General features: G+C 38.6%; 1 protein-coding gene across 1 annotated transcript in view; it reads left to right on the top strand.

The window, feature by feature from the left end:
• Nucleotides 1-7: 7 nt before the first annotated feature.
• PDHX (pyruvate dehydrogenase complex component X) overlaps nt 8-12,821 on the top strand; it is a 50,720-nt gene continuing 37,906 nt past the window's right edge. Inside the window, exons 1-2 of the mRNA XM_080641762.1 lie at nt 8-266; nt 9,455-9,535. Of these exons, the coding sequence (XP_080497888.1) occupies nt 107-266; nt 9,455-9,535 (241 nt within the window). The 5' untranslated portion in view covers nt 8-106. The remainder of the gene's footprint in view (nt 267-9,454; nt 9,536-12,821) is intronic.

Here is a 12,821-nt window from a genome sequence, read left to right as displayed (position 1 = left end):
GGTACTTAGGGGGCGTGGCTAGTAGGGTGGGAGGCGGATCCTGGGAGGGGCTTGATTACAGAGTGATCAGGCAGTGCTGAGGGGAGCCCGTGAAAGGGCCGGAAAGATGGCGGCCTCCTGGAGGCTAGGCTGTGACCTGCGGATGCTGCGCTCTCTCCTAGGCTTCGGCGGCCGGCGAGGCCTGGGGCTGGTTAAGGGGGCTGCTGGGTGGCCTGCCGGCGGCGGAGCTGGTTGGAGATGGCTTCACAGCACGCAGTGGCTGCGGGGTGAGTGGTCGCGGCTCGCTCGGCTTCTCTGTGGAACTGAACACTGGGCCTGGGTCAGGCAAGGGCTAGTTCATGGAGGGCCTGCGTTTGGCTGTGGAGGTACTCGGGCTCTCTGTTCCCTGGGCCTTTTCTCGGGAAGGGGTCAGCTGACTTGGCCGCCTGATAAGTGCATGCCCCGAAGGGCTTCCTTGGGAGCTGGGGGAACTTGACTGTCTGTGGCCCCCTGGTTGGTATGCTTCTCTTGACCTTGCCTTGGAATTTGGGTTGGTTGGTTGTTTTTTGAAAGGCGCGAAGATGAGTCCTAAACGCCCTTCTCTCAGGCCCCTTCCCAGTCACGTCTCAGGTTCCTTTAGGGTTGTCAAGCATCCCTGTCAGGGAAAAGCTGCCTAAGGTTCCTGCGATTCAAAACGCTACTTTGGGCTGTTGTTATTCATTCTTTCGGGCTTTCTGCAGTGGGAGGTCTTTTCTTCTAGGCCACCCGGTTGCTCCGCGCGGCGCCGGTAAAGGACTTGATTTGTAAATGCCTACCGCGTCCCAGACAGGCCCGGCAAAGCATGAAAGTGAAAAATTAGGAGGGGAAATCATATGAAGTTTATTTTAGGAAATCGGCATTTAGTAATGATAATCGATATAATTAACAATTCTTCCGGTACTTCACAGTATATACATAGGGCATTATTTTTTTTTTACACGTGGGAGGGGCGGGGTCATAGGATTAACGTTTTTTTTAATGTGACGCATTACCCGCCAGTCGTTCTGGCACTACACAGAATGAATTTTAATCTAAAAAATTAGTTGCAGTAGATATTTGCCTACATTCTGGGCTCCCCGAGGCCCAGGGGGGGTAAAAAAAAAGAAAGTTACACCAAGCGACACGGTAAGATGAGTGCACTGGGATTTCTAAAGATTTGGTTTATGGCAGTGGTCTGCAAACTCATTAGTCAACAGAGCCAAATATCAACAGTACAATGACTGAAATTTCTTTTGAGAGCCAAATTTTTTAAACTTAAAAACTTCTTCTAACGCCGCTTCTTCAAAATAGACTCGCCCAGGCCGTGGTATTTTGTGGAAGAGCCACACTCAAGGGCCAAAGAGCCTCATGTGGCTCGCGAGCCGCAGTTTGCCGACCACGGGTTTATGGGAACAACTTATTTCAGTTTCTTCAGATTCATGTTTCATAAAATACTTGGAACAATGTGTGTTTTTTTAACTGTGTCTATAGACTATTCTTTCCTCCCAGTTTACTAACTATTGAACTTTTCCTACCACCCCCAGAGAGCTGCCTGGGGTTAGATGAGTTTTGATGTTTTGGGTTGGTGTTTGTTGGGCTACACTTTGAGACTCGCTGCCTTAGAAAATCATGGCGTAGTAAAAGCCCAGTGTTGGAAATAACCTGGGGAGAGTGTTCTTAACCTTGTTTGTAAAACAGATCCTTCTGAGAATATTTGGATGATCTTCTCCACAGAGAAAGGGGCATTTGTTCATGCAGGTTCAGAGGTGTTCCTCAAGCCCAGTTGAAGGACCCATGCGTTTAGAAATTCACTTAGACCAGGGGTCCTCAAACTTTTTAAACAGGGGTGGCCAGTTCACTGTCCCTCAGACCGTTGGAGGGCTGGACTATAGTTTAAGAAAAAAAACTATGAACAAATTCCTATGCGCACTGCAGGCCCGGGACGAGTTGGCTGCTAAGCAGGACAGGCAGCGGCACCCGGCGGGGATAAATGTCCTCAGCGGGCCGCATGTGACCCCCGGGCCGTAGTTTGAGGACCCCTGACTTAGACAATCCTTATGGGATGTATGGTGGCCTTTTACCCTCCCTCATGGCCCCCACACCATGAACACTAACTCGGCTGGAGCATCATCTGCAAGGAAGCTGTATTAGTTTCCTGGTGCCTCCCTGTTTCACATCTAGAGACCCTTGTGGTTACATTGGGTCCCTGTGGGTAAATAGGATGCTTTCCCCATGTCAGGGTCAGCTGTTGAGCAACTTTCATTCCTTCTTAAACTTTAATTCGCCCTTGCTATATAACATAACATATTCACAGGTTCTGGGTGTTAGGACCTGGCCATCTCTTATGGGGTGGCAGCGAGGAGGACATTATTCTGCCACCACAGAAGCTGCTTGTGCTGTTGGGTAACTCCAAGTTATTTGAAAGTTTTGGATTTTTCTTCTAATACTGAGCCAAAATTTGTCTCCTACCTTTTCACCTACATGCTTTTGTCCTGCCATGCTCCTGGAGCTGCAGCCCTAAATTCTGTTCTAGGCCTTATCCTTAAGGTGTGTATAGTCTTCTTGGGGAAATAAGGAATAATGGCGTGATTTCAATAGTGCGGGTAGTGAGCTCTGAGAGGTAAGTTGAGGATAATAAGGGAGTACATAAGAAGGCTTCCTAAAGGTGGCAGCCCTCCCAGGCTAAAGGAACAGCCGATGCGAAGGTCCAGATACCAGATGTGTATTTACATAAGTGACATAGCATCTGTAAACATGTTTTCAAAATAGTCTAGGCAGTTAATTTTAAAGAGTTTCTTTCCATTGCTGCCCTTTTAGACTGAATGGCATGATTTTGAATTTAATTAATAACTAAGATGTTAATAATATTGGTTTTAAGTTCTTTCTGAGGATTAACATGTTGCATCTAAAATAACGTGAGGAGGAAAATGAATGAGGCTCAACCTTTGTAGTGCTTTTGCCTAATATATAGCTACAGGCCTTGCATATTTTGGATGTTAAATAAACATCTAGGGAAACTAAAAATCTGAAAAGTTATAAAAGGACACAGAGGTCCACACTGTGATTGCAAATTGGCAGCCAGTGAACTGACCTATATCATTTTAGAAGAAAATTAAAATTATTGACAACATTTAAAAACTAAAAACTTTGCCCTCGCTGGTTTCTCAGTGGTTAGAGTGTCGCCCTTGGACTGAAGGGTTGAGGGTTCGATTCCGGTCAAGGGCATGTACCTTGATTGCAGGGTTGGTTCCCAGCCCCTGGTCAGGACGTGGGTGGGATGCAACCAATCGATGTGTCTCTCTCACATGGATGTTTCTCTCTCTGTGTCTCTCCCCCTCCCTCCCACCCTTTCTAAAAATCAGTGGCAGAAAAAATATCCTTGGGTGAGAATTAATCTACAGTAAATAGATAGATAGATAGATAGATAGATAGATAGATAGATAAAATAAAAATTTTTACATAAAAATATAGATTTTTGTCTTTTCTTGAAAATTTAATTTTAGGGTCCATATGGTGACAATTAGTTAAAACTGAGTAACGATTGTTCTCTTTAGGTAGGAAATTACTTTCTAGTTTACCACTTTCCACTATTACTTGCCAGCCTGCAAGGCTGTATGTGCCTTGGTATATGTCATCACCTCTAGTTGTCATTTTTTTCTTGTATCTTTATCTGTTGTAGAAAGCAGAAGACAAAAGATAGACCAGGAAAAGTGGCAGAGGTCAGATACTGTGTGCATATAAAGGAAGAGAGTTTTTACAGGTTTAATATGAAAATAAAGCATGTCTAGATCTAAAGAAAAGACCTTAGATGTTGCTAGCCCCTTTCTTTCACCTGATTATTCCCTGTAGGCATCTGAGTTTTTGATAGCAGTTCAGTGACAGGCAGATTCTTTGGTAAGAGTTGATGGTACAGTATTTTTGCTAAAGCATGGATACCATTTTAGGCCTGATCCTTATTAAGTGCTTCTATGCTAATACTGATAAGACTGATACTGTTCTTTGAATTCTTTAACTGTGGCAACAAACAGAATAGCTGAAGTAAAAATAAGATTTATTGCAAGCATATAGTAGCACATATATGAAGTGCTGCTGGGCCATGGGGGGACTATGTTGATTTCATCCATTTCTTCTATGGCTCCCATTGTCTGTCTTTCTCTCTTTCTCTGATTTACTTTGTTTTTCTTCATAAACTTGCCAATCTGTTTACTCATAGCTTTTCTTTCTCTATAATGTCAGCTTGTGTTGCCTTAATGCTGATTCAGGCCCTATGTCCCACGATCTTTCAGTTTAGCTTAAGTGGGCACTACCTCTTCGATCTAATTCCAGATTCCCTGGAGTGAAGCTGTTGACCCGTTGTAGGTCAGTCGTACCCAGGGCACATAGGGCAGATTCTTTCAAAGGCTGTGGTTTGGACATTTTCCTTTTAAAAAGGAAGTATGAGTTGGGAATCACTGATTGGCATGTCTGTTACTATGACCGGTAGATTAAAGTAGAATAGTAGTGAAGTGCTTCTTAATTTTAATTGTATCTAGGGCAGTGGTCGGCAAACTCATTGGTCAACAGAGCCAAATATCAACAGTACAACGATTGAAATTTCTTTTGAGAGCCAAATTTTTTACACTTAAACTTCTTCTAATGCCACTTCTTCAAAATAGACTCGCCCAGGCCGTGGTATTTTGTGGAAGAGCCACACTCAAGGGGCCAAAGAGCCGCATGTGGCTCACAAGCCGCAGTTTGCCGACCACGGTTCTAGGGTAAGTAATGGCTAAGTATGATCATCTAAGCAAAGCAAAACTGGTCTAGTTAGTAGTTGAGAGACGCCCCTTTTCTCCCTGACCTTGTGGGTTTGTGTTTAAAAATAACAAAAACAAAAATACACTTTTTTTAGATGTTAGATAAGTTTGGGGAGAAAGTAAAATTAGATAAATTTATTGTAGAAAGTTAACATTCTATATAATAAAAGCGTAATATGCTAAGTGTCTGGTTGGCCGTTCAACCAATCAAAAGTGTAATATGCTAATGATATGCTAAGGCCAGTCAACTGCTATGACGTGCACTGACCACCAGGGGGCAGACACTCGACTGATATGTTAGCTTGCTGCTGGGGTCTGGCCAATTGGATTGAGCTAGACAGGCTGGACACGCCTGGAGCCCTCCCGCGGTCCCTCCCCAGCTTGCCAACCTCCCACGTCCCTCCCCGGCCCTAATCATGAACTGGTGGGGGTCCCTCGGCCTGGCCTGCGCCCTCTCACAGTTTGGGATCCCTCAGGGGATCGGAGAGCCGGTTTTGGCCCAATCCCACAGGCCAGGCCGAGGGACCCCACTGGTGCACGAATTCATGCACTGGGCCTCTAGTGTAGGCTATAAAAAACAAAGGTAATGAAAATCACTTAGAATAATATCACCAACTAGAGATAACTACTGTTGTCATTTTGGAGTATATCCTTTCAGTCTTTTTGTACAAGCTGAGCAGGGAGTAGAAATTAGATTATGCTATATAACTGTTTGGGGCATCTCTTATATGTTTTTGTACCATACCAAGACTTGTAAATGCTATTTTCATCCGGACTGTTATGCATACATTTTCTGTTGTCATCCATTGATATTTTCAATGTATTTTTATTACCCCTATACTTCATTCTGCTTTATTTTATTCAGCCTGCAGGTGGCAGAATTGTTTTCTTTGAATGGAAGTTTTAAAGGTTCAATTAAACTTAATGAGTTCTTGCCTTGAAAAGAGAGGTAAATGAGCAGTATCTCTCCCTATTAGAGAAGAAGCAAATTAATGTTAGGAACAGGGAGCCATACTAAGAAAGTACTGGGTAATTTCCTTCTTCATTGGTCTATCTGCATTTCATGATTTTTGTGTTTGGATTCTAGTGGTATAAATGGGCCAGAATAACTCCCGAGCTGTACCATGTACAAACTGCCGAATTCCTTAATTATTTCAGTCAGCATAATGGAGCTGAGATCTGCTTCATGTTAGCCGTAAAGCAATTTGATCTGCATGTGTATGCTTATATTATCTTTTTTTTTTTTTTTTAATCTTGAGAACTTTTAGAACTGATCTAGATCATCAGTTTAAAGCTTTGGTATAATTGATTTTGCCTGAAGTAGAAATGTTTTGCTCTTAAGGAATAAGAAACTAGAATTATATCAGTGTGCTGTATTTGATGTGGAAGGCAGAATTGTGCTGTAGAAAGATTGGAAGAGCAAATTTGGAGAAATGTAAGAATTGCTTAGGGAAACAACTATACAATTCAGTGATTGAAAGATTGCTTGTGTGCCTGGTAAAGCAACAATATGCTAAGCAAAAAAATTTTATTTATTGTGTCATTCATTTGATTAAAAAGAAAAAAGATTAAGACAGTTTGAATGACTTGTGAGACGCTACTTTTAAAATCAGCATGTAGCCCTGCTGGTGTGGTTCAGTAGTTGAGTGTTGACCCAAGAACCAAGAGTCACCAGTTCCATTCCAGGAGAGGGCGCATGCCCGGGTTGTAGGCTCGATCCCAGTAGGGGGCGTGCAGGAGACAGCCAATTGATATTTCTCTCCCTCTCCCTTCTCTCTCCAAAAATCAATGGAAATATATTTTTAAAAATTAAAAATCAAATCAGAATATATATTTAATTTATGTATAAACTGGAAATGTGCATTACTGTAGTTATTTTGAATATTTTTTAAATTGCTACAGAAGGACAGACTTTATTAGCCATGAGTGTAGTTTGTTAGCTTGATAGAAAGGAATAGAACACTAAAATGACTTCAAAGGGATTAAATTCTAACAAAAAATGTGGGGTATTTTTTTAAAGTTAATTGTGGCGTTTTTACTAATTGAAATAGCTTGAATGACCAGCAGAAGTGGGGGAGACCACACTTCCTTTATTCTTACCCAGGAGTGTGCCCAGTTTTTCATAGGAAATATAACTTGGTGCACATTTCAAGGCCTCCTCAATTTGACAGGAGAAGGGTAGAATGTACTGCTTACTGGAATGAAAAGGGAAGCTATATTTAATTTCTAGTGAAATTAAACAATATTAGGTATAGGTTAAAATTCTGAGAGGTCTAGAAAAGCCCACATTATCTCTGGAATTTATGGCAACTATAAAGGGTGGATATTAATTATGTGCAGCTCTGTCAGTCAAAGCTGATATTAATGCTTGTATAATTACTTTTCTACTGGAAAAATACATTTGAAAAAGATGTGTATAATGTTCCAGTTGAAAGCGGATATATATTAGAATGAAATATGTACCATTATTAATAAATTAACGCTTATGTTTGAAATTATTTTCCAGCATGACAGTTTGAGGATAGATTGGTTAGATTAATCAGAAAATACAAATGGGGGGGAAAAGGAGACATATATAATACTTTAAGCACTTCAAGAATTTTTTAAAAAAAGTAAATACATTGCACATTTTACCTGCCATAGTAAGCCAGTATAATCAATCAAAAGATATTACTGAATAATGGAGATGTTTAAAATGACTGTCTATGTTTTTTGTTACCTTCATTTCAGAATGAGGGTAGAGATTTATTACACAATTCTTATATTTTATTGTTGTTATTCAGAGAAGCAATTTCAATTCATCCATGAAGGCTGGCTGTATTAGGAATGATTACATTCTTTTTATTTTAAAAGATGAATAATTTTGCGGCTTTTGATGTGGTAATTTTGAAAACAATAATAAATGCAGAAATTTTATAATATAGTCCTTAATGTCAGGAATGATGGAAATGTGAAGGTCTGTTAGGTGAGAGATTATAATGGCAGAAAGAATCATAAAATAAATATGAATTGTATCATGGCAGCTAGAACCAAGATGTAAAAATATTGAAGACAGACTTTGTTTAGAGAGAATTGATTTAGTGTTTGTCATAAATTGGAATCTGGACTTAGAAGCAATGAGGTCCATTTATTTTGCTTCTTTGAAGTGGAACTCTATTTGATATAAATTTAATATGTGTGTGCCTATGAAATATTCTCTCATAATGCCAGCCTTGATCTTTTTCTTAGAAGCAACAAACTGGGATTTGTTTTAAGCTGTGTCTTTCAAGGAGAGGCTGGCCTCTTATCGTGGTGCTATTAGAGTGTAGGTTTTTTTCATATTGGTTTTCTTTTTCAAAACCCAGTTCTCAAACATTAAATGCTCAGGCTTAGGCTGGCTGAACATTCTGTAGGCAAATGTGCTTGATTGTTTTTCATTAAGCCATGCAAACATTTTCATTTCATGTAAAAAGTGCAAAAGGTGATTATATGTACCTACAGGTACCCTCCAAGTAGGCAGTTCTTAAAAGAAAATGAGGAAAAGACGAAGGCAAGTATTTACTCAGGTCTTTTTCCCAGACCTTTAGAGAGGAAAGGGTGAAAAAAGGGAAAAAGACAGAAGCTTCCTTCCAAATGCTTCAGAGGTATTCCTTTATCATGAAGCTGTTGGAACTCTTCATTTGAAATTATAGTAAAATTCCTTCAGTTTCCCAAAGAAAATAATTAATTTCATTTAATATTAGTGGTAAAATATTCCACATTTGGAATATCCTAGATATGCAGTTGTGTTTTGATTGTTGAATAATCTGAGGAGAGAATAGGTTCTATGAAAGATTTCATGGACTATAATTTGTTACCATGGCTACTGCTAGAGCTGGAGCATGCTGTTAACAATTTTATTAGTGTAAACTTTATATAAATTGTAATCTAGCAGCTGTGCGTGCGCTCTATGAATATGGTCCTGTTTAGTGGGTGACTATTGGGAAGCACATCTGGGCAAATATATAAGGCATCTCCTTTTTGATATCTAAGGAAAAGCTGTGCTTCGTTGAGAGGTCCCCCTGGTTTGAGTCTACCTTTTTGTATCCCCAGTTGAATTGTGGTATGGAACACAATCGGAGGTCAATTTAACTAACCACTTAGGTTCACTTGGCCTGGTCATGCTTGACAAAGCATACCTTTCCTTTCACATATACCAGCAAGAACCTTTGATTCTTGAATAATATAATATTAGAGGAAAATAAAAACACAACCAATTTGTTAAAGTGTAACCTTGATTATTCTGTTGTAGGTTATCAGAACCCTAGTTATTTTTCCTTATCTGTCTTTTTCGTTGATCATTTTATTTGTAAATATTTTTTGCATCAACGAAAGGGAATGGAGAAGATGAAACATAAATCAACTTTTCTATTTGTTAATCTTATAAACATCTGGCTTAAAAATATGCAGAGTACACTATGAGAAAGGAGTTGAAAATATTCAAAAAATTTTTTAAAAAGTTGAGAATTTCATGTTTCTATACTATTTCCTGGATACTTACTTTGACCAGTTAGTAGTCTTTTCAACTTTGGAGTATTTTCTTTCTCAAATTGAATTTGATATTATTAATTTACTTGAACTTTCTATTGATGCCTTGTGAGGTGCATTATGTTTTTGTGGCTAATCTTTCCTTTTTTCACTTTCAGCTGATCCTATTAAGATACTAATGCCATCCCTGTCTCCAACAATGGAAGAAGGGAACATTGTGAAATGGCTGAAAAAGGAAGGTGAGCAAGTACATTCCTACTGTCTTGTGTTATTTGATCATTTTAAAAAATCAGTTGTATTACTTAGTACATGATAAATGCAATAAATTGGGTTCCTCTGCTAGTTAAGTTTGTTTAAACAAAATTTTTCCGTGTTAGTGTAGCAGAAGTTTTCTGGATTCAGCCTGTAACCTTCCATAAGCAGAGAATGGTAAAATATTTTAAGGTTTTTTTCCCCTCTCAAGTTTTAGTCCTTATACTTAACTTTTAGTTTCAACATCCTAAATTTGTTTCTAGAATTTGAGAAAGACATGTCATATAATTGAAACAGCCAGTGCTTCAATAGGAAGCACTTCGAGTATTTGGCTCTGCATGGCTGTTGCCATCATTTAAAATAATTATCAGTATCTAAGAAAGTTTCATCTTTCTAAAAAAATGTAATCACTTGGAATCTATTTTTAAATTTCCTTTTCCTGATAAATTGCAGAGCTATGGCTATTTCCAAGTTCAGTATGATAGAGTGTTGGTATCATTAAATAGTAATTGAGACAAGAACAGCCTTTCAAGGTTATTATAAAAGATTAAATTTTTTCACACTTTGAGAACTGATAGGCAAGTAGATAAGAGGATTCTTTGGACCACATTTATCTCTCAGACTTCTAGCTCACTGGTGATCTGATAGTTATTCACATTCATTATAATGGAGAGTATGATGAAGAGCCAGGAGACAAATTGTCTCATCATTCTGTTCTTTTTTCCTTTTGATTACAATGTGCTGTTTTATATAGGACAAGCCAAGATGTACTTTAAGCCCATGGAACACATTTTCTAGGAGGTTTTTCTTAAAATTCTGTGTCCTGTTAACTGAGGAGGAATGTTTGCTAATATACTACAAATACTTGAGAGCAATATTAATTCTTGGTTCTCAATAATTCACTAGCTTCTTTTTTAAGTTCATCACCTATGTGATTTAATTGAGCATAATTTACTTTTAACATTTATGTACTGTACACATGGGTATGATTGTATATGTCTAAGTATGTTTAGTACTATATATAATAACTTGGTTCAGTCATTCTGTATTAAAATCATTTCTATTCTGGCAGCAAACTTTTTACATACCTTTTTCTCTTTAATAGCTATGTATTTAAAATTTATCTTGAGATCTTATTAATGTATGATCACCATTATTTAAAACTCTGAGTTTAGATCTTCAAACATTAAGAGGATTGACATTTTTTTCATGAAAAAGAAGTGTTATATCTAATTATGAATCTGATTTGTTTTGAAGAGAAGATTAATGTGATAACTTTTAATGGAAAGCAGTTCAGTCTTTAAATTTTCTTGAAAATCTGAGACTGTTATTCATAGCTACTATTACTAAAGTCGTGTGTGTTTGTGCGCGCACACACGTGTTTTAAGCCAAGGCAATAGTGTGCAATGAAAAGAATGCTGGCTTAGGGATCATGCTTTGTCTTTTGGGGTTCCCACTCTGCCATGAAATATCTGGGAATGAGTTGAGCTAGATGAGATGTAAGGTATATCCCTGGCTTTAGAATTCTCTAATAAATTTCATTTTCTTTTCTTTAAGTCACAAAAACATGCAAATAATATAGCATATAAATTATTCCCATCTTTGTTGCTCTAATGAATGTTTGAAAAGTAGTTTTATAGTGAGTGTTAGAATACTTCATTTCAGTCTGAGGATTAAGTAAAGAATATACATCATAAAATTAGTAGAGAAAACACTTCAAAAGTGCTAGGTAACACGCAACATCTCTTGAAAGGTGAATTGAGCTGTATGTAATTCCACAGGTTGGTTATTTGGGGTGGAAAGTGTGCTTCTGACATTTTCAGTTTCATTAAAGGTAAATTTTGTTAAAATTTTAAAAAAGGAAGAAAATATTCTTGTTGCCCCTTTGGTGAGAGAATATTTGAGTGTATGAAAAACATTGTTTTCTTTCCTGAGAGATTTAAGAGCATGTGATGAAGCACTGGCACAGAGCCAGGCTGAGACAGTTACGTGGAGAACTGAGCCACGTGGTGTCTGGCACCTACGGAGTGTGCTTCTTCAGTGCTGGTTGCTGCTGCTGCTCTCGGTGTTCTCTCTCTCCCGTCATTTATGTGGGAATTCCTTCTGTCACGGGACTGGGGATGTTTAGGTAGTGTTGTGGAAGTTGTAAACTATAATAATAGTGTGTAAAGTTCAGAAGTAAAGCTGTCTTAAAGGAGTTTGTCACTGAAGTGTTATCACTAGGGACCACTAGAAGTTGTATGGGTATCTGACATCTGCTGCTAGAAGAGGCTTTGATTTTTATTCATTTGGGGTGTTTTTATACTGTGTGGTGCTAAAATGGAAATTTTTTGAAATGGGTATTTCACAAATATCAAAATTTTTTCAGTATACTTCTATTTTAACACAGCTTTATTGAGGTATAATTTACACAACATAACATTTACCTATTTTAAGTGCACAGTTTAATGACTTTTAGTAAATATATGAGTTTTGCAACCATCACCACAATCCAGTTTTAGAATATTTCCATCACCTCAAAAGATACCTATTGCCTGGTTGTAGTCCCTTTTTCTACATCACTAGACTTAACCCTGAGCTGCTGCTTATCTCTGAAGTTTTGCTTTCAGGACATATGTAAATAGAATCTATATATACTAGTATATATATGTGTGTATGTATATATATGTTTATATATATACATATATAGTCTTTTGTGACTGGCTTTTTCCGTTTAGCATGATTTTAAGGCTCATTCATGTTGTAGCATGTATCAGCAATTCATTTCTTTTGTTAGTAAATAGTATTCCATCACTATGCTTTTTTACTCTTGTTAGTATTTCTGTTATGTCGTTATTTTAGAATTGGTGAGTGGAATTTTGGGTTACAGTATTATTCAGTAGAACTTTCAGTGGTGATGGAAATGTTCTTGTCTGCACCGTCCAATACAATAACCACTCACCACGTAGTCAGGTACCTGTAATGAACAGTACAATCTATAATAATAAAAGCATAGTATGCTAATTATACTGACAGCCAAACGTCATTCCGGACGAAGCCGCAGAGGCGGTTAGGGGCGATTAGGCAGGCAGGCAAGCATTTAGGGGTAATCAGGCAGGCAGGCAGAGTCGTTAGGGGCGATGAGGCAGGCAGGCGAGTGGTTAGGGGCGATCACCAGGCAGGCGAGTGGTTAGGGGCGATGATGCAGGCAGGCGAGTGGTTAGGAGCCAGCAGTCCAGATTGTGAGAGGGTGCAGGCTGGACACCCCACCCCCCATGCACGAATTTTGTGTAC

The sequence above is a fragment of the Plecotus auritus genome (assembly GCF_963455305.1).
Source record: "Plecotus auritus genome assembly, chromosome: 9".
NCBI lineage: Eukaryota > Metazoa > Chordata > Mammalia > Chiroptera > Vespertilionidae > Plecotus > Plecotus auritus.
The sequence above is the reverse complement of the archived record's forward strand: the minus strand, read 5'-3'. Positions and strand labels throughout refer to the sequence as shown.